This window comes from Sphaerodactylus townsendi, linkage group LG08 (genome assembly GCF_021028975.2).
Source record: "Sphaerodactylus townsendi isolate TG3544 linkage group LG08, MPM_Stown_v2.3, whole genome shotgun sequence".
NCBI lineage: Eukaryota > Metazoa > Chordata > Lepidosauria > Squamata > Sphaerodactylidae > Sphaerodactylus > Sphaerodactylus townsendi.
The window spans coordinates 99,011,228-99,033,541 of NC_059432.1; the positions used below are offsets into that span (position 1 = coordinate 99,011,228).

At 43.8% G+C, this 22,314-nt stretch overlaps 1 protein-coding gene across 1 annotated transcript in view; it reads right to left on the reverse strand.

Annotated features, from left to right (window-relative positions):
* PIK3CA (phosphatidylinositol-4,5-bisphosphate 3-kinase catalytic subunit alpha) overlaps nucleotides 1-22,314 on the reverse strand; it is a 45,729-nt gene that overhangs the window by 8,057 nt on the left and 15,358 nt on the right. Inside the window, 15 exon segments of the mRNA XM_048506712.1 lie at nucleotides 1,408-1,529; nucleotides 3,110-3,216; nucleotides 3,427-3,598; nucleotides 4,862-4,965; nucleotides 6,823-6,987; nucleotides 7,612-7,693; nucleotides 8,408-8,532; nucleotides 10,328-10,462; nucleotides 12,266-12,418; nucleotides 13,845-13,950; nucleotides 15,725-15,810; nucleotides 16,972-17,217; nucleotides 18,619-18,869; nucleotides 20,012-20,221; nucleotides 21,478-21,892. Coding sequence (XP_048362669.1) covers nucleotides 1,408-1,529; nucleotides 3,110-3,216; nucleotides 3,427-3,598; nucleotides 4,862-4,965; nucleotides 6,823-6,987; nucleotides 7,612-7,693; nucleotides 8,408-8,532; nucleotides 10,328-10,462; nucleotides 12,266-12,418; nucleotides 13,845-13,950; nucleotides 15,725-15,810; nucleotides 16,972-17,217; nucleotides 18,619-18,869; nucleotides 20,012-20,221; nucleotides 21,478-21,829 — 2,416 coding nt within the window. The 5' untranslated portion in view covers nucleotides 21,830-21,892.

Consider the following 22,314-nt stretch of genomic DNA (forward strand, 5'->3'; position numbering starts at 1 on the left):
GTTAGTGGTGGAGCATCTGATTGCAGAAGGTCCCAAGTTCAGTCCGTGGCATTTCAAGAGGGTTGGGCAATGGGTGATGTGAAAGACCTCTACTTCAGATCCTGGAGAGCCTCTGCCAGTCTGAGAAGCCAGGACTGACCTCGATATACCAAAGGTCTACTTTGGTATAAGGCAATTTCATGTGCAGTTCATGCCAGAACAGAGAGGAAAAGATTACCCACCCAACAGCTTGGGAGATACCCATCATTTCTTCCCAGTCAGGCCACTGCCAACTACTGTCTGCACGCACATTCTTTCCCCAGCTAAGTAGCTTCAGTGCTATGTTGGGCTCCCAGTACATGGCAATGGAGGCTATCTTTCCCATCCAAAGAAGGGCATGGATGGGGAGGCAGTGGCTGGAGAGATGTGGAAGTAAACTAGTACCAACAGGCTGCTCACCTGGGGCAATTGCTACTTATTCCAGGTGAACAGAGAAGTGCCCACCTGCATGACGCTGAAAAGCATTGACAACACCACAACTATAAATGAATGAGCCTCCAATAAGGAGTTTGACTTGAAATCAGGATCACATCAAATGGGTTTCATATCCAAAGGAAAACAAATGTGCTTTAGTTTACCATGTAGACAGAAACCAATGTGCATAAGCCAGTGCTGTGCTGGGGCTAAACTGTGCCTGGGGACTTGACTGCCTCCCCATACCCCCCCTCCCCGGCTCCCTACGCCCTCCCCTGCACCCCACTTATGGGAGCCAGGGAGCCAACAGGGAGGCCAGGGGTGGGGCCAGATTCAGAGGGCCAGGCTCCTGGGCTGCCTGCTGCCGAGTCCCGCTCCGTCCCCTGGCCTCCCTGCAGGTTGGCTCCTGCCCTTTCCAGGGCCTGGGGAGGGCAGAAACTGGCCTGCAGGGAGGCAGGGGGCGGGGCGGTGTCAGGTCTCGGCGGTGTGCACCCGGAGACATGGGATACCCCATGTCCCCATTAGCAGTACGCCACTGGCATAAGCCTATGTTTGGGTTGAGAAGACCATGAAAACTCTCTAAAGAAAACTACATGGATTATAGTACCAAAGTGCATGCTGACCTGTGTGCCTAGTTCAATTTTCCTGTTAGCTGCCGGTTCAACAGCTCCCCTCCAGTGAATCCTACTAAGTTTTGGGGGAAAAGAGGACGTGAACTAATAAAGTGGGAACTAACAGAAACATTGTAGCGTTATGTTCTTGTCAGGACATTTTGCTGGGCTGTGCTCATAAGATACCAATATTCCAACGAATGTCAAACTGCTGATAATGAAAACAATCCACAAAGCTCACGGAATTCAGATTTGGCAGGTGCAATGTGAACAGATGGATGTTTGTTTAGTCAGTAAAGACAATGGGAAATAGATGGGACTACAATTAAATATTACTCCTCACCATCCCCATTTTTGAAGATGATCTCGTTGTTCTGAAACAGCAGCTCAGACATAATATCTGGGTTTTCCCAATTGAGCCACAACGGCCTTTTTGCAGACGACATGATCCTGCACTCCTCAAGCCTAGGAAAGGATAAAATGGCTTCTTCAGACAAACGATCCTTCACAGGGTTATATTGCTGCCAACCCCTCAGACCACAACAGCACCAGGGGATTTCTATTCCCAGAGAATATAATGGAAATACAGATGAATAAAAATGTGCTACCGCAACCAAGGGTGTAGACAGATGGCATACTCCACAAGCAGTACTAGACAAATCATTGGTTGGATTCCACAGATGTCGTGAGGATGCAGTGATGCCACAGGTACGGGCAGTTTTAGGAGGGGATTAGATAGATTTATACAGGATAGATCTGTCAGTGGCTTATTAGCTGTGGTGACTAAAGGGAATCTCCTCACTCAGATGTAGTAAAGCTCTGAATCCCTGTGCCAAGGGCAACACCAGGGAAGGCCTTGGCCTCTATTTGCCCTATCTGCTGGAGCGCCAGGGGAACTGGTTGGCCACTGTGTGAGACTGGATGCTGGACTAGATGGAACACTGTTTTTTCTGGAGAAGCAGCGGCGTAGTGGTTAAGAGCAGGTGTACTGTAATCTGGAGGAACCTGGCTTGCTTTCCCGCTCTGCTGCCTGAGCTGTAGAGACTTATCTGGAGAATTCAGATTAGCCTGTACACTCCAACACATGCCTGCTGGTGGTAGATATAAAGGAGAGCCAGTATGGTGTAGTGGTTAGGCAGAGGCGGAGCTACCAGGGGCAGGGTGTGTGTGCCTGGAGGCGGAAAATCACCCCCTGCCCCCCACTTGCCTTAGTGAAACAGTGCAGGCTGGAGAAGCGGCCTGTTCCCTTCAGGCTGAAAACGGCCTGGTGGGAACTACACTTCCCAGGAGACCTTGCAAGCCCCAAAGTCTCATGGGAAGTATAGTTCCCACCAGGTCATTTTCAGCCTGAAGGGAACAGGCTGCTTCTCCAGGCTGCACTGTTTCACTGAGGTAAGTGTGTGTGGAGCTGGGTGGGGCAGGGCACCATGGAGTGGGGGGGGGGGACGGAAAACACAGAGTGGGCACCAGGCGCATTATGGCCCGGCTACGCCTCTGCGGTTAGGAGCAGTCGACTCAGTCAGGAGTCTGGAGTCCAGGTTGAAGTCCCCACTCCTCCACATGAAGCCAGCTGGGTGACCTTGGGCTAGTCACAGTTCTTCTGAGCTCTCTCAGCCCCACCTATCTCACAGGGTGTTTGTTGTGAGGGGGGAAGGGAAAGGTCTCCTGGGAGTCTCCCATAGGAGAGAAAGGGGGGATATAAATCCAACTCTTCTTCTTCTTACAGAAGGACTCTTCTTACAGATAAATTTTGCTAGTGTGGGTGCTTTCCTCTGGTGACCCAAGAGGCTCTAATGGATCCTATTGGTCAACCTGATGGCAACAATATCTTATCTAGGGGACAGGTATTGTACAAAAGCTAATGACTTGTGTCTTTTTAAAACAAGGAACCTACTAAGAAAGGCCTTGAACAGACAGACTGCCGTTCCTGAGCCTCCAAAACAGCAATGTTTTCCCTGAGGCCTTTAAAGACTATTTCACTTCTTCAACATTTCCCAAATCTATTAACGCAACAAATACGCATTCCAGCAAGCAGTTATACATACCGAAGGGTTCCAAGCTGATGAGCAGGATTCAGAGGAGATATAAAGCCCTGCAAGGCATCCATAAAGTCTGGCCGCCTCATTTGCTCCACAAGGAACTTCATTTGTACCTGGTAGATCATAGAGTATTCATGAATTCCAAGCTTGTGACCAGTACTAATTATTAGTACCAACAGGCAAGCTCTTCTAAAGAGTTTTTAAACAGAGAATTTCAGTAAAAAGTGGTAAAGACTGCAGTGGCAAAGGAGAAATGCAGTTTTCTGGTTTCCTTTACAGAGCAAATTTTAAGCAATGACCAGCTACAGTGAATGCAAAGTTACCTTTTGCGTTTCATCCTTTTTCTCTTGTTTCAGGATATCAGTGAGGTTAATCAGTTTCTCCATGGCTTCTACCTGCCTGCTCAGGTGTTTTAAGTACATGCCACATGCTCGGCAGTAGGATTCCAAGAGCAGACCAAACCTCTGGCTCACATTTTTATTGTGCATTTCAGACCTGTCCAGAAGAAATAATTTAGTAAACTTTTAATAGCTAGCTTTTTATCTGGGTTCAGTCACTTCGTTTCTCAACTAAAAGTGTCTCTGCTAGCACAGGAAGGCAAGAGCTGAGATCCTGAAATGGCAGCAAAACTCAGCAAAGGCAGTGTTAGTAGTGTTGCCGAATTGAGAGTATCCTGTAAGAGAAATCAGGCGCCAATATCAAGAGCAGATTAAATCAGAAAAATTGCAATGTCGCACAAGATTTCCAAAAAACAAAAATCGGCTAGTATTTAAATTTAATTTGAATCATCCTTACATCTACGTGGGTGTATAAAGTGCCATCAAGTCACAACTGACTTATAGTGACCCAACAGGTTTTCAAGTGAAGGGGCTTCAGAGGTGGTTTGCTATTGGGTGGGCAGAGAGAGATCTGAAACAACTGTGACTGGCCCAAGGTCACCCAGCAGGCTTCATGTGGAGGAGTGGGGACTTCAACCCGGTTCTCCAGATTAGAGTCGACTGCTCCTAACCACAGAAGCGTAGCTGGGCTACACTGCACCCGTTGCCCACTTTATGTTTTCTGCCTCCCGCCCCCCATGGTGCCCCGCCCCGCCCCGCCCCGCCCCCCACACACTTACTTTAGTGAAACAGTGCAGGCTGGAGAAGCAGCCTGTTCCCTTTGGGCTAAAAATGGCCTGGTGGGAACTACACTTCCCATAAGACCTTGGGGCTCGCAAGGTCTCCTGGGAAGTGTTGTTCTCACCAGGCCATTTTCTGCCTGAAGGGAACAGGCCGCTTCTCCAGCCTGCACTGTTTCACTAAGGTAAGTGGGGTGTGTGTGCCATGGGGGAAGGCGGGGGGTGATTTCCCGCCCCCAGACACACACCCCTGCCCCCGGTAGCTCCGCCTCTGCCAAACCACTACACCATATTGCCTTTCCCTTGTATCTACCACCATAAAAAGATAACGGGCTTCTGTACCAAAGTGTTTGCATTGGTCACCAAGCCAGTAGGAAGGCCTGAAAAAATGTATTTATCTCAAACAATTTTAACTTGGATTTCTCCAAAGACCAGATTAAACCAAAACAACGGAATCTTTACGAACCAAATGCAAATATTCTAGTTTTAATTAACTACATATTTTCAACTATATAAAACAATAAAGAACCAATTCAAAGAGCTAGTCATCTATTAAACGCTGCTTAGATACAGGACAGTCAAGCTAATATTTAATTTTTTTATAACAAGACACGAGCTTAAAGTGGAATAACCAAACTTACTTTAGATGCCAAAAGAAGAAATGCCCTATTCTCTGATTGGTCAACGCCTTCTTCAGTAAAAACCTTACCAACAGATTATCCAAGTACTGTTCATATTTCAGAACCTAGAAGCAACAAAGTTAATGAGCAAAAAAATCACATTTTACTATATGCATGCAGCCATGTTAAAGTCTGCTGCTCTAAACGACAACAAAACAATACATTATTTGTAAATTACCAGTTGCCTGATCACCCAGGATGAATATAAGTTTCCTTGTACGGAAAGTAGTTGTGAAATAGAGTCTACCCTTTGACACAATTTTGTCCTTTTAAATAAATCAATTACACAAACCTGTTTCAGCACTAAATGAACTTTTATAGTTGGCTTCACAAACAGCCGAGTCAGCACTTTCTTCTGTGCCCGAAAGCTCCCGCTTTGTTCTGCAGACGGCATCACCGCCTTTATATCATGTTTTATACCTAATTTTCTGAGCTAATGTGCTTGTCTGTGCAGGACCTGTAGCGTGGATTTATTTTCCCTTCTGTCTATTTTTTCCTGCACAAACAAAGTCATTTAGAAGAATCTGGAAGGGGTCTGCCTGTCTCTCTGCCTCTGTCTCTCTTCGATATTTGTCTCTTGGGAGAGACAAGAACCTGGACGCATTTCATTCCTAGAGTTCCTGTTCTTATGTATGCTCAACCCCAAGTCAATTTCACTGATTTAAATGTGGCAATATTTTCAGAGTGTGTATAGGACTGCAGCCTAACACCATGCCACAATGTAGCAGGATGCAGGAAAACCTGGCACAAGTGCCAAATAGTGGCACACCGGACCAGTTTTTGCTCAACATGCGTTACTGGTTCTCTGCCCAAGCAACCAGGCAAGCCCTTGAGAGGCTGGCAGGGCTGGGCTTTCCCCCAGTTTGCCTGGCCTGGCGCAACCTTTGCCTCTTCCCTCCCCTGCACCAGTGGTTTGCCAGCTCACCAGTTTCTCCACAGGCAGACGTGGCTTTTTTTTTGTGCCTGTGTAGTTGGGCCAAAAATGTTGCCTAACCCGAACTATACATATTTACTTGGAAGAAGGTCCGATTGTTTTCAGAGTTGCTTACTTCCAGGTTAATGTGCATAGGACTGCAGCCAAGTTACACACTGATTGATGAGGAGGCCTTTTCGAAGAACGGCAGACGTTTTCCAAGTAAACATGCACTCTATATGCAGCAGTTTGAGCACAAAGGACTTTTTTTGTCCTTTTTAACTTACTAGTGTGGGGGCAGGGGGAGCTTATTTCTTTAAAGCTGCCTCAAGGTAAAAATACAAAATATTTTTCCCTCTCCCAGGTGTTTCCCTCCCTTTCTTGATCCTCTGAATCAAGAATAACTACTTTAGCACCATTGCTTTTAAGAGCACAAGATTCAAGTTCCCTCCCTCTAATCAGAGGCACAACTACCAGGGGGCTAAGGGGTGTGCGTTGCACCGGGCGTGCACCGGGGGCAGCAGAAAATGCCCCCCCCCACTTGCCTTTGTGAAACTGTAGAAGCGGCCTGTTCCCTTTAGGCTGAAAACAGCCTGGTGGGAGCTACACTTCCCAGGAGACCTTGCGAGCCCCAGGATCTCATAGGAAGTGTAGTTCCCACCAGGCCATTTTCAGCCTGAAGGGAACAGGCCACTTCTCCAGCCTGCACTAAGGTAAGGAATGAGTAGGGGGGCAGGGCACCGCGAGGGGGGGGGGGGCGCGGGGAAAGCACAGAGTGGGCACCGGGTGCACTCTGGCCCAGCAACGCCTCTGCCTCTAATTTCTACATTTTGGTTTTTTTAATCCAAACATTACAATAAAGCTGATCCGACGTCCCCTGTTCTGGGGTTAATTACAATCTTCCAGAAAAGTTCTGAAAGAACCTTCTGGCTGAACCTTTTTTAACGTGTTGCATTTAATTTACAAATACAACCCATACAATAAAATAAGGATTGATTGAAACAGGTACCTGCACCAGCTGAATCAAATACTGAGACAGCTTGTCATCTGTCAAGAACTTTTCCAGACACCGCACTGCAAAAGCACGCACCATCCGATCGGGATAATTACAGTCCAAAAGCTCCATCGCCTGCTCAGGCCTGATGGGAGGCCAGTCTTTGATCAAGCAGTACATCTACAAAGGTGAGAATGCTTTGGATTAGCATCGCTACCATTGTCATGATAATGCAAGAACCGCCTCCCAAGATCAGACCCAAACTGCGCCTAATCTTAGAATTTCTACTTTTTAAAAATTAAATTATTTTAATTATTAAATACCAACTGCAAGCAAACAACCAGGTACCTCTGGAATCAGGCAACGGAATGGTCGACTCAGATGTCTCCAACATCTGGCATTGAAAGGTATACTATCTCTGAACAGTTAGCAGTCACGGCTAATGGCTGCTAGCAAGCCCTGGGCATCAATTTTTTAAAGCTATCCAATCTGCATCTATCACAATATCCAGTGGCAGTGAATTACAAATATTAATAACAGAAGACAGGTTAATTGCAGCAAAAGGAAGTCGTTAAGAGGACCATTATCCCTTAACAGGGTTCTAGGGGGAGCTTACGGCCTACAATTACAATATGAATGGTTTATACGGAAGTACACATGAGAACAGAATTTAAACTTCAATGATAGTCTCCCATTCACACAAGCTACTACAATGAAAGCCATTGCTGGAGTTTTTTAAAAAAAACGTTAACACGTTCATGAAATATTTCTAATGGAGTTCACTCAGCACGCAGCTTTTTTTACCTGGGCTACTTCATCTCTAGAGTTCCACTTTACAGACAAAAGCAGCTTAGGTAGAATTTCTGGCATATTTACACAATAATGCCTGCAAAGGAAAATGAAATACAAATGGATTTTGCACAAACAGTATGAAGTCTTGTAGCAAATATTTCCTGACTACTCAAATGCACCTAGCAGTTATGATAAACTAAATATTTTTTCCAGAGGATTTACAGGCAACCCCGCTCTCCAAATTGGTCATGACTGACAGATTATATACTCATTCTCAACTCTTGTCCCATTCTACCACTTGAGCTGTGGAGGCTTATCTGGGGAACTAGATCAGCCTGTGCACTCCAACATACACCAACCGGGTGATCTTGGGCTAGTCACAGCTTTTCGGAGCTCTCTCAGCCCCACCCACCTCACAGGGTGTTTGTTATTGGGGGGTGGGGGTGGGGAGAAGGGAAAGGAGATTGTAAGTCCCTTTGAGTCTCCTTACAGGAGAGAAAGGGCGGGGTATAAATCCAACCCCCCCCCCTTCTTCTTTGAACTTTTTTCACTTGGATGGAATGCTATCACATTTCCAATCTACTCATTCGGCAAAAGTGTCCGGGCACAGTATGTGGTTTCCCCTTCCCCATCTTATCTTCTCAAGTCTCGGCTGCATTTGGTTCCACAGACAGTGAATGATTGCCGCAAGGTCAGCCACTGAGCTTTGTGGCTGAATGGAGCTTTGATCTCTAGGCGCCAGGAACCCAGTTCAACACTAGCTGCTAAAGCAAAGCCGGCTCTCCAGAAGCTCAAAGTGTCATCATACCTGTGCCTCCATAGGAAGTCCTTCTCTTGTTCAGTTATTTCAGACAGGGGATCCCGAGTACAAAGTGAACGGAGTTGCTCTTTGTCGCTGTCGCCCAGCTCGTTGTCTCTAGCTATTCTACTGCTCTGTAAGACGAGACGCAGCATGTCACTCAAAAAACAAAGGTGGGATTCGCATCTTTACTAGATTGCACTGAAACAACTGGAAAGTGCTTGCTTTATGCCCTAGATTACTATACATTGAGCTTATTTCATTTATCCACCATATAACTGTTTGAATTTTTAACCCCAACACTCCCAATGCACCTTACTTCCATTATTCATTTTTAAAAACACATATAAGTATGCAACTATTCAATAATAATTCACAGGCAAAAGCTGTAACTAAAAGCACAATTCTACTTAAACACAAAGTAGGTGACGGCATAAAACTATTTTCATTTCTTTTTGAAATGAGACCAAGAAAGAACGTTGGACTCTAATCTGCTCTAGGCCTCCTGAGGAAGTGAACCCCCCATTTCTCAAGTCACAACTGAGAAGTCTTCGCTCCTACAAATATATTCTTGGCAGTGCAAGACAGCACTTCGAACAAAACCTTGCCAGCAGATCTTGGAACCCTGTCAGGTTCATCTGGCAAAAGACATGGGAACGCTTCAGCTGTACGGTCACTACGCTGCTGTGATGGCACAGAGTCCTCTGCATTCAGCAGCATCGGAGGCCCATGCTGGTTATGTACCAAAGAACAGACTTTTGCTGTAACATTTGTGGCGCTCAGGGCCAGCTCAAGTGTTCTTCTTCATAGAAGAAGAACAAAAGTTTGGATTTATACCCCACCCTTTCTCTTAAAGCAGACTCAAGGCAGCTTACAAACTCCTTTTCCTTCCTCTACCCACAACAGACACCTTGTGAGTAGTGGGGCTGAGAGGGTTCTGAACGAACTGTGACTAGCCCAAAGTAACCCAGCAGGAATGCAGAAACACATCTGGTTCACCAGATAAGAGTCTGCCACTCATGTGGAGGAGTGGGAGTCAAACCCAGTTCTCCAGATTAGAGTCCACCTGCTCTAAACCACTACACCACCCTGGCTCCCTGGTATGGTAGATTACATAGGTCACCTCAGAATGTGTCTGCAGCCCATCTTGGACCCCAAGTGGTAACACAGCAAACCAACAAGCACAAGCTACACCTACCCCCTCCCACATTTGTTTGGCACCACAAGTGGCTGGCTTGGGCAGGAAACCAGCCCTATAGTCCCAGTGTTACATGTACAGGGTAAAATGCAGATTCCCATATAAACCCAAGAGGCAAATTTTTTCCCAAAGGTGACAAAAGATAGCACATATAAGTGTGAAACTATAACTATATATATATATATACACACACACACACATACATACATACATACATACATACATATATATACACATACATACATACATACATACATACATATATATACACATACATACATACATACATACATACATACATACATATATATATATATATATATACACATACATACATACATACATACATACATACGTATGTATGTATGTATATATATGTATGTATGTATGTATATGTATGTATGTATGTATGTATGTATGTATGTGTATATATATGTGTATGTGTATGTATGTATGTGTGTGTGTGTGTGTGTGTGTGTGTGTATATATATATTTAAAGAACCTAATGTCCAAGATTATTAAAAATAACCATGTTAAATTCCTAGAACTTCTACAGTCAATGCTCTACTTAAACCTGAGCCCTGCTGTACAACGAAACAGATCTGCTTGTCCACAGAATTTAGTCTGATCTTAATACATCAATTGTCATCTGTCCATAAGGCATTTTAAGAATGTGCAAACATATTCTAATGTTTTCCACAAAACAAGCAGAAAAGTAAAGTTCTGCTCACCTGCGCAGCAGGATTATAGTTATAGCCGAGTTCTCGAGAGATAGTCCAGTTGGCATGTTCTTCAATTACTGACATGTCAGGAAACTTTACAGGGCTGCTAAACCAATCAAATTCTAGCTCTAGGCATGGAGTTTCCTGAGGAGGTGGAAGAATTAAAGCAGTTTGTGCTTGTACATTACCAAAGTTTCAATTAAGAAAACAAAAACTGCATTTTCAGAAACATATAATAGTTATCTTTAGAGGACAGGAACAATTGAATACTGGTCACTACTTTATGGCCTAAGAAAAACCAGGTTTTCCCCTTCATTTGGAATCAGTTTTAGAGCTGAATAACAAACACCATTAACCACGGCTGCCCATTAATTCAGGGAATCACAAAGTGTGCTCCAGTTCCATTTGCAATTTTGTTTTCTATCTGCCTGCCCTGGGCCTAGAGCAAAAGAGAGCTCAAAGCCAAGTCAGTTGCAGGTCCAGTTTTCATAAGCAGTTGATAAAAGAGGTCAAATGGCCTCTGGGTTGTACCATTACTTTACAGGTGACAACAGCATCCAGCACCTAAACATGCTCCCCTTCCTTGGGCTTAAATGTCTCAGTCTGCTATCAGTAATACATCACAGCAATCTAAAATACTAAAGACTGACTATTCAAATTATGCCCATTGAAATTGTATTGTCGAAGGCTTTCATAGCCATGATCTAGTAGTTTTTGCTCCAAACATTTTGCCCACACCTATGGCTGGTATTTTTAGAAGCATGGCATAGTAAGGTGTTTGTCAAAGATTTAACCCGGCCTCTGGGGCAGTAGCAACACTGAGCCATGGGTTGTGTGAACCAGAACTCCAGAACCAAAACAGAGCTTTAAAATTTTATTACAGAAAGGTAGTAAGACAGAGGATTAAAAACAACAACAGTGAAGCACCAATCATGGTGCAATTCAGTTACACAAAGGAGATAACAAAAGGCTAAAGTCTACATTCCATAAAGAAATACTTGGAGGCAAAAAGGCACTAGATAACTTCAGTACATGTGCAAAGTTCCAATACAATTTCAGGCAGAGTAGATGGCAAAAGCATAGAACTAAAGAGGAAAGTAATTGCTGACACTGATTGAACTAATTTATGGTATAAGTTGGCCACAACAGGGGATAATTGATTATAGCCAATCAGGGCATATTTCAATCAGAATATTCTAGACTATGACAGGGTTTACCCCTCCCCTCTAAAATGAAACCTTTTCAAACACTCTCCAAACTAACCAGTCCCAGCCAATTGAAATTGATGAAGATGACTCCATCTTTCTACAAGCAGTGACCTTGAGGAGACAGAATGCTCATTCCCAATTAACAACATGCACTTTTTGGAACCTTAGGCCATGGATGCGGGCAAAATTCTAGGAGCAAAAATTACCAAACCACAGCCACTCAGCCCAGAAAAGCCATAACATTTAATTCAGCATTAGATATAGGATTGTTTTGAACAAGGATGGTTATGTGCTTTAAATGGATATGGGAAATAAAGTCCTTAGAACACTGCCCTTAAATTAAACAAGAAAAAGGATGCATCTACATGATTATTTTCCATATTTAGGGTTGCCAATCTCCAAGTGGTTCCTATAAATATAGCAGATCTCCAGTGGGAAGAGATCAGCTCCTCTGGAGAAAATGGCTGCTTTGGAAGATGGACTATGAGGTATTATACTTCTGTTAGACCCCTCCCCAAATTCTGCCTTCCCCTAGCTCCACTTTCTAAATGTCTCAACCCAAAGGTGGCAATCCTATCCACATTCCCTCAAATATCATGACAAACACTCAAGCAAGTTACACCTCAGGATTTATGACTCGTTTGCGTGTACAAAACCACTCCGATGTACTAAGAGACTGTGATGTAACACAACAAATCTGAAAAGGAAAACAAAAGCTAGGAGTTGAGACGCCACTCACTTTATTTGGATTTGATCCAGTAACTCCAATGGGATTTAGGAGGTCTTCCAGACCATGAGGTACAGGCCACAGATTGAGAGCCATTTTGCCAGAAACAAGAGTGTCTGTGTAATCAAACATGTTAATGTTCCCCCACGCCAATGGGCAGTGCTCCTTAAAAAGAGCAAACAATCACTGTTTAGTCTCACCTATTAATGAGCGTATTACACATTTTTTTAAAAAATGAAGAGGGGGTGTGTGACACATTGTAGAGAAACTCACGCATGGATCACAAAGCAACTTTTAAGACATGGGCCACAGTTTAGAAGTCAGTACAAATCTGGTCTACGCTGACAACTGAATGACACGAAGTTGCCTTATACTGAATCAGACCCTCAGTCTATCACAAGTCAGTATTGCTTGTCCTTTCCAGGGATCAGGTAGAGCAGTGGTTCTCAACCTTCCTAATGCCACGACCCTTTAATACAGTTCCTCATGTTGTGGTGACCCCCAACCCTAACATTTATCCATGTTACAGATGGAGAACACTGATGTAGAGAGTCTTAGGCGACCCCTGTGAAAGCGTCGTTCGACCCCCAAAGGGGTCCCGACCCCCAGGTTGAGAACCACTGAGGTCTTTCGCATCACCTACTACCTGATCCTTTTAAACTGGAGATGCTGGGGATTGAACTTGGGTTCTTCTGCACATCAAGTAGACCAGGGGTGCCAAACCTTGTGGCCTTGTGGCCAGATGAGGCCCCTTGAAGGGCCCCATGAGCCATCTGATCTAACCCCCACTCACCCCTGATCTGGTCTGGTCTGGCAAGCCAGCTAAGATCAGGATAGTGGAGGGGTTGACTCAGCTGGCTTGCAGGCCTGATAAGCCCCCTCAAGGCAGCCACCCCACTGTGGGCTCACCAGGTCCTCCCGCAGTGCTGCTCTGGGACCAGCTGAGGCAGTCATCCCCCACAAGGGCCCAGCCTGACTAAGTCATAACAAATACATTCTACTCAGTGGTGGGATCCAAAAATTTTAATAACAGGTTCCGATGGTGGTGGGATTCAAACAGTGGCGCCGCCGCACACACGCACCTCCAGTCCCTATTGGGCAGGGAGGTTGCTTTAGTAACCCCTTCTTGGCACTCAGAAAAAATTAGTAACCACTTCTAGAGAAGTGGTGAGAACTGGTTGGATCCCACCTCTGATTCTACTCCTCTGAAGTAGTTGCTGTAACAGTGAGTCATAGTCCCTCCCCATAATGAGACAATGAGGTATAACTATGGGGAAAAAACCACTCTGTACTGCAGGCAAAGGATTAAATTTGTCAAAATTCTCAGATACTGGTAATTCCCTGGTAGCAGAATGCTCCCATAGGCTGAGGAGGGCCAGGCTAGCATCTATCTCTCTCATCTACCTATTTTTAATTTGCAGGGACTTTTTACAGGAGACTGCAATAAAAATCTAACACTACCTCCCACAGTCTGTAATGCAATCCATTCTACCACCTCACCCTAGTACATGTGTAGGTCAGTCTAGAGAATCATTTACAAACACTCCCGCTTTTTAAGTTTTTTTCTTACAGTGGAAGGTTTTAGATTTACCTCCTTTGCACCCTTTCTACCTTTAACTGAGCAGATAGAAAGGCAAAGCCGAGCAGCACGTGGAAGATCAAGAATATGCATCTCATACTGCAGCCATTCATTCCACCTGTGGGGGGGGGGGGGGAAAGGCAGAAGCTAAGTCTTATGATGGAGCAGCATTCAGCCTTCTGCCTGTTGCAGAAGCCAATATTTTTAGGTTTCTAACTGGACAAGAGCTCACACCATAGGATACAAAGGGCACAATACAGATGGGGGGCAGGTAGCTTGTGTAGTGGCAGGGGCCTGCACTGGTGCGTTTCCCCGCCCCACTGGGGCAAGCGGCACCAATGCCGATAGAAAGAGCAAAGATGCTCCGCAGTGATCAAACTGGAAGTGCCTGCCACTCATGAGGACTTGTTAGTTTGGAGAGGAAACGTCTGAGGGGGGAAATGATTGAAGTCTATAAAATTATGCATGGGGTGGGAAATGTTGACAGAGAGAAATTCTTCTCTTTTCTCACAATACTAGAACCAGGGGCATTCATTGAAAATGCTGGGGGGAAGAATTAGGACTAATAAAAGGAAACATTTCTTCATGCAACGTGCGATTGGTGTTTGGAGTATGCTGCCACAGGAGGTGGTGATGGCCACTAACCTGGATAGCTTCAAAAGGGGCTTGGACAGATTTATGGAGAAGTCGATTTATGGCTACCAATCTTGATCTGAGATTGTAAATGCCATAGCAGACCAGGTGCTCGGCAGCAGGAGCAGCAGCAGAATGCCATTGCTTTCACATCCTGCATGTGAGCTCCCAAAGGCACCTGGTTGGCCACTGCGAGTAGCAGAGAGCTGGACTAAATGGACTCTGGTGTGATCCAGTAGGCTCTTTCTTATGTTCTCATCTGGCATCTGAGAGCATGCCCAAACAGTGGGAAGTGGATTGGTGGCTTTCTGAGGTGGAGCTGACGTCAGTTGGCTTCCACCAGGGTTTCAGCTTAGGAACGCCCCCTCTGTGGCTGGAGACTTATACCACCCGAAAGTGTGGCATAAGTCTTTTTCTGCAATTTTTGGGCTGCAGGAGATTTCTCGTTTTCACCTCCTCTCTGCACCACCCGAAACTCCTTCGGAGGGGTGTGGTGTCATGTTCACTGTGCCATTCCCAGCTCTTGCAGTTTCCTCTTCATCTGGATTGGCTGTTAGTAAACTCTGGGATGAATGCTACCAGACGTCTATTGGTGGAAGTGAATAATTTCCCTTCTTCCCCTTGCATTTTTGAGGGAATCAGAACAGACTAAAAGTCCCCTGGAGCAGAGGATTGCAGTGTGCGTTTGTGTGGGACGGGGGTTGGTATGATCCCCTCTCCCTTCTCTTGCGGATTAATTCTAAATATTTATTAGAATAGGCTACTCTATAAATGACACAGAAAGAATACAAAGAATAAATGACACACAAAGAACACAGCTTTAAATGGTGAGGAGAAAATTAAAATACATGCTGTGTTTAGAATACCCCTCCTTTAGTATATGCTATACAATACAGATCAATTTTTACTAGATAAGAAAGGACAAATACTATGAAAACACATCATTTTTGTTGCTCACATAGCCAAGACTAAATCTAGCCCTATTCTATTTGCTCATTGATGGTGGGTCAATGCACGTCAAAGTGAGATGCCATAATCCTAAAATAACCATTTTAAAACTGTGACTCTTTTTCATAGCAGTGGATACCATAATCACCTCTAGGATGGATATACAAGCAGTTTTAGTGCAAAGCATTCAGAATCTGACTGCAAGTTACTGTGTGGTATGCACTGTTAATAAAATATTCAGAAAGGAAAGAAGAGCCCAAACATACAAAATGTAATAGGTTTCTTTTCATTGGTTTAATGCTATTGTTTACCTGGGATTAGAGCAAGGTACTCTCTGAGTATTCACATTATCACACAAAGGTTCTCCTCCATGGTAGATACCAGTTCGGACATAGATCTGAAAATGGCATGTTTAAACATATAAGCACACTCTGTAATGAAGGGTTTTATAAAGCAAGTGTTGATTTAGCAATTTATTTCAAGTATATCAAATGGCTACGAATGTTAGCCAGCACTTATTTAGACTAAAAGATTTTGATATCTCAGACATAACATTTATTTCGCAGAATCTACAAGTGATATATGGGGGTCACCAGAAGTACTCAAGCTCACAACAGAACTATCGCTCATACTTTTAACCCAGCAGAAAAACAAGCCGCATTTACATTTGTAGACCATTCTACTTGAGAACTAGGAGTGAACACACAGTGAAAACCCATCTAAAAACAGCTTAATCTCAATCACTGAAAGCTGGCATGAACTCAAAAGGTTCCACAGAACTTCTGAAGTGTGGTCAGGTTTCAAAATTTCTAGGAAGATTAAACCAAAGTCCAATTTCAAAACTAATAACATTTATACAAGACCCCCCCACCTCCCAAAGTTCACTTGATCAGATGAGCAAAATCTAGAGGAAGGCAATTCTGTAACTAAGAAACAGTCACTCAAAGGCAGCCCTAAGGCTGTGAACTGGGATGATCAGGAAAGGATTATCTCAGTGGCAGATGTGTCTAACTCTGAACTAGAAAGCCCACTAACAAGTTGTCTGCTAGTTTATCTACATCAGGACCACCAAGTTCAAGTTCACGTGATCTTGAGCTAAAACACCACAGCGCTATGGAAGAAGGAGGAGGAGAGTTTGGATTTATACTCCACCTTTCTATCCTGTAAGGAGACTCACGGTGGCTTACAAGCTCCTTACCCTTCCTCTCCCCATAACAGACACCTTGTGAGGTAGGTGGAGCTGAGAGTGTTCAGAGAGAGCTATGGCTGACCTAAGGTCACCCAGCAGGAATATAGGAGTGTGGAAACACATCTGGTTTACCAGATAAGCCTCCACCACTCAGGTGGAGGGGTGGGGAATCAAACCTGGTTCTCCAGATTAGAATCCACCTGTTCTTAACTACTACACCGTGCTGGCTTTCCTCCATGGTAGATACCATGGTAGATACCATCTCCTCCATGATGGATACCACGGAATAGGATTACATATTAAGCATCACTCCTTGCAAGCATGCCTCAAAACGCTTATCATATTCAGGCACACAGAGTTGGTTTTTACCTTGTCAATGTCTCGAATATTTACATTTACATAGGTAGCACAGAGAATTCTTATTCTGAGATTGCTGTTAATAACCCAGAGAGATTTGGCTGAAGCTTCACCATTCATGTACGGCGTCGCTGTGGAGATACGCCGGGAGTAAGATGGCATCGTAAAGTTATCCAAGGGCAGCTGGGTGTAAAGGCTTTCCTTTGCCATCAGCATGAGGTTGGGCATTCGACCAAGCATGATACAACTTCGGATGTACTGCAGAAAAGAGCGGCAATGGAGAAGGGGGGAGGGAAACAGTTATTTGCAATTTTATTGTATTTTTTTATTTTCACATTTCTTATCCCGCCCTCCCCCAGGGGGCTCAGGGCGGCAACAACATTTTTAGAAGAGACACAATAAAATCTTATTAATTGCATTAAAACAATATAAAACAGTGCTAAAAACTAAGTCCAGATGGCGACTTACAAAATTCAGTTGCAGTATTCCCTCCCCTACCCCGCCCCTGGGAGGCAAAACTATGAAAGCTGCTATAGTGTTACTGTTTAAGTGCAAAGAATATAATAGTGCAATTAACTTGTGTTACTCAGGACCAACTTGGATGCATTTTTAAACACTGAAGCTAGTATTCAAGATTTGAAATATTCTAGAAAATTACATTAGTAGGAATTCTGACTAAGGGTCAAAGGTGTCTTCTTCTACTTGGAATAGTGGGCAACTAGTCTATGTTTGCACTGCATTGAAAGATGCCTTTTATTGCATTATTTTTGAAATATCTTATGCCATGGAAATTTTTAAAAAATTAAAAATCTAGGAAGTGGTGGAAAAGTTGTGTGTGTGGTAGGGTTATATACAAACTATAATTTACTGGAACAGAATGTTACAGATGCAAATACTAGATAATAGGCAACCTGGTTTTGTATTATCAGTCGTGGCAAAAATTAACATTACTATGATTTGGAAAATGTAACTGCATGTTCAACAACCTTCACGTAAAACATTGCTTTGTTCCCCCTTCCCCTGCTGTAAAAAGAAGAGTTTTATCATTTGTTTCTAAGTGAACACACAAAGAATTGGGTTGCAAAGTCCAATGAATTCAAGGAGGTTTATTTCTAAGTAGAAGTGATTTAGGACTACAGCCTTACATTCTTAAAATTCTAACAAACAGGGCTTGGTTACCCTCTTCCTACTGAAGGCAAACTGTGAACAAACCAAAATACACAAGCCCACACTGAACAAAACCTTGAGCAGTACTGCACAAAGGAACAGTGCTGGCACTAACACAAATCGATTCCTCCCTCCAGCCCTGGAACTTGGCCCCACTTAATATTGGAAGGCTCTTCTGAGTTCTACTTTGCATGCCTTAAATATAAAAGCTACTACCTAGTCTAAATGTGGAAAATATTGAAATAAATTATCTCTTCCCGGGTAACAATAACTTAAAAAGCACAGCAAAAAGGGGAAGAAATACCACATACTTCTATTTTCCTCATGAAGCTCCACCAAACCATTTAAAAAGAAAGACTGCATCACTGCTTCATCTTCTAAATATGACTCGTCTCAGTTTAATTTCTCATACGAATATGTTCCCTCCAAGCTTTGAACTGTGCTGACATTTCAATTACCAGTAAATTATGACGTGTACAAGAGGCCACTCACCTTATACTGACTCAAGGGGTGTTTTTCTAGCAGGTATTCATCACAACCACACACTTTTAAAATGTACTTTCCCTGATATTCCAAAACGCAAAGCTTTAGCTGCTCCGACGACAGTAACATACTCCGGGTCTTTTTCCTGATTGCTTCTGCGATTACTTGCTCTGGCACATAGTCATGGTTGATTTTCAAGGTGTATTTCTGCTTGTCATTATTGGGAGAGACTATTACCCAGATAACTACTATTATTTGACCTGAAATGGATGAAACTAGGTCAGGTTTCATCACGGACTGCTTGAAGACATGCTGCACGTTGACCTGTGTAACAGCCACCAATAAAATACCACAGAAACAACAAACAAATTTGGGCCTTCCCTTTGCAAAGACCCACATCCCCCCCCCTCTTTTGCCTTTAAGTCGCAGCTGACTTTTGACAACCCTGTAGGGCCGTGGTGGTGAACCTTTGGCACTCCAGATGTTATGGACTACAATTCCCATCAGCCCCTGCCAGCATGGCCAATTGGGGGGGCTGATGGGAATTGTAGTCCATAACATCTGGAGTGCCAAAGGTTCGCCACCACTGCTGTAGGGTTTTCAAGGCAAGTGATGAGCAGAGGTGGTTTGCCATTGTCTGCCTCCGCTGCTTGACCCTGGTTTTCCCAGGAGGTTTCCCATCCAAATACTAGCCAGGGCCGACCCTGGTTAGCTTCTTAGATCTGATGAGATTAAGCTAACCTGGGGCTATCCAGGTCAAAGAGGGACACATCTAGTGTGCTGAAGATTAAACAAGTGCCCAGTTCATAGTGCATATAGGTCTCATCCCTCTTTATATGTCGGAGATACTTTGCCAAACTGGACTCCCAGAACAAACAATAAAAAGAGAAGGTTGTGTGCCCCTCCCCTCCCCTCCCCACCAAGAACCTCCTGGGATGAATGAAAAGACCTAAAGCACAGTTCTGTGCTCTGATTCGCCTATGCATCTTCAGGAATGGCAAAAAACCCCCAGGTGAAATCTACAATTTCCTTAATCAAACCAAGGCTGAGATGGCAGGGCGAAGGGATGGGAGGCAGTAGAGACCTGGACTGACCTAGTGCTCTACACAGTCTCAGCTTCTTCTGAGCAGCTGATGCTGCTTCATTAGCGATTTATTAAGCAACCCCTAACGACGGTGCAGATCCCCTGAATAAAATATTGTAACTGCTCGATTAGAAACAAGTGAGCGCATCTAGGAAGCGGCATTCTTTTTTTTTTAAACCAACCTACATTTACACTGAGATTATCCTGACTGAAGTGTGCATTTTAAAGCTGGAAGCATTTTTATTTCTCACCGCTTTCCCATTCATCAAACACAGTTTGGCAAATGCACCGAACTGTTACATCAAATGCTTCTTTTACCTTTATCTAGTTTATTGTATATATGCTTGGGCAATTCAGGCGTTGATTCTATGTTGGGGGGACAGACGTATAGTGCTCTACTATGGGGTGCGTTAGCGTCTCGAAGATCTACTGCTTCTTTACACACATTCAGAATGTTCCTTCTGAAGTCCTGAACTTCCGGATCTTTAACCAAGTCAAATTCACAGATAGGCATGCCAATAGCAAAACCTAAAGAGAAAGCAAACGTCTAATAAATGTCAAGCAAGGCATACAGTTTATTGAATGCTATTAGCCAACAGTATGAGTCTTTAAAATTCATTTATACCCTGCCTTTCTCCCCAATGGTGTCACAAAGTAGCTTACATCATTCTCCTCTCCTCTACTTTAGCCTCACAACAACCCTGTGAAGTAGATTAGGCTGAAAGGGTGTTAATGGCACAAGGTCACCCAGCAAGATTTCAGGGCAGAGGTATTCAAACTTGGTCTCTCAGACCTTAGTGCAGGGGTCTGCAACCTGCGGCTCTCCAGATGTTCATGGACTACAAATCCCATCAGCCCCTGCCAGCAAGGCCCCTGCCAGCAAGGCCAATTGCTTAGTGCAAAACTACATCGAGATGGAATTCTAGAAACCAAATGATCGCATTCCTCATCAACAAAATGCCCAAATTTGGCAAATGTATGTTGAAGTGCAAATTGCAGAATATTTCATTGTATTGCACCAATCATAACCCTAACACTATAACTTGCTAGATTCTTTCCCAGTTATTTGTGCTGGATGAAATCCTTTCTGTTTTGTATGAACACCAAAAAGCCTGACTGAAGTACATTTATCATATCACCACCACTCCCTTTATTAGACAATAATTATACATATATATATGTGTACATGATCTCCATTGGAATAAGGAGTATTTCTAAACAAAGCAGTCTTCATTTAAATGGAGATACACATTTTGCTTTCCAATCATAGGAAGCCCCAGGGTCCCTTGATTTCTTCAGAGAAAAGGAATCCTTGCATCTTGCAACTTCAGAACCAGAGCATAATTTGTCTGCAAAAAAACTGATCTGGGTGCCACTGAAGCTAAAAGCAATACGATCCAACAACTAACTTGTGTACTGGTTTCAGCAACATTTAAGACCCTAAGCTGGATGGTATCAGTGAATGCAAGCTTTTATCCTAATAGCACCTTCCTGAAGAAAGGAACGGGCTGCGTTCAAAGACCCATGAGTGGTCTCTGCTGGCAGAATCAAGCTTCCCATTTTCTGAACCCCCCGTGTCACCAAAGTCACACTGGGGGCAGGGGACCTTCTGGAATAGTATGGACTCCAGGTCAAGTAGAAAAATCTGTGAGACACAGATCCCTCCTCATGTGAGGGGAAGTATCTTCTACCATTAAATCCAAGTCCCAAACCTCTGAAATTCCCTTTACACTTCAGCTCCGCCCCTCCTGCCTGCAAATGTATCTGAATACAGAAAGCCTTACCAATTTCACGATTCAGAATTTTTTCTTCTCTGTTGCCGACTGGCTCTATGACTTTCAGAAAAGGCTGAAAGAGCCGCAGGTCACATAATCTCCGAGTTTCATCGAAAAATTCTTCTCTTTCCGCTTCTTGGGTAACACTTACGAAAATGTAAGACGACTCATCTTGAAGGAGCTGGTAGAGAGGGTATTTTCTAGCTTCTTTAAAGAGTTCATGTTTAATATTTAACAAGGTGGCCTCACGGAGGCATTCTAAAGTCACTATCATACCATTAGGTAGAAGACATTCTACTAGAATTCTAGGGGGCATCAAGTGGATGCCCCACAGTTCACCAGAGGATGGTCTGGGAGGCATTTTGTTTGTTATCTTCGCTTAAGGTTATCAAAAGGCTAAGTTCGTAGATTCCTGCAGAAAAACCTAAAGAAAGACAAAACACTTACTTGACAAAAGTTATGGAGCTGCCTTTCACTGTCCTTTATAAACGGCACACTTGTTACCAATGATAGCCCCCTGTCCAACAATTTGCATAATTTCAACAGCAAAAAACAAACATAAACGATCTAACCCTAATTTGTATTCAGCGCCCAATGGTCTCTCAGATCCCCAATCTTCTCTCATAATTGAGTTCCCACTTCAACTACTGCTCAATAGAAAGTCAGTAATTATTTATAACCCGGCCTGTATATATATATAATTCAATTCTGCTATTTTTCCGATTGATGCTAGAATAGGGAGTGGCCCCATTTGAATCTGGAGAAAGCTATGTCAGGGATCATGGGATTTATATGGAAAAAATATGTGGAATGAAGCAACAGGTGGGGGGGGGGGGATTGGGTGAG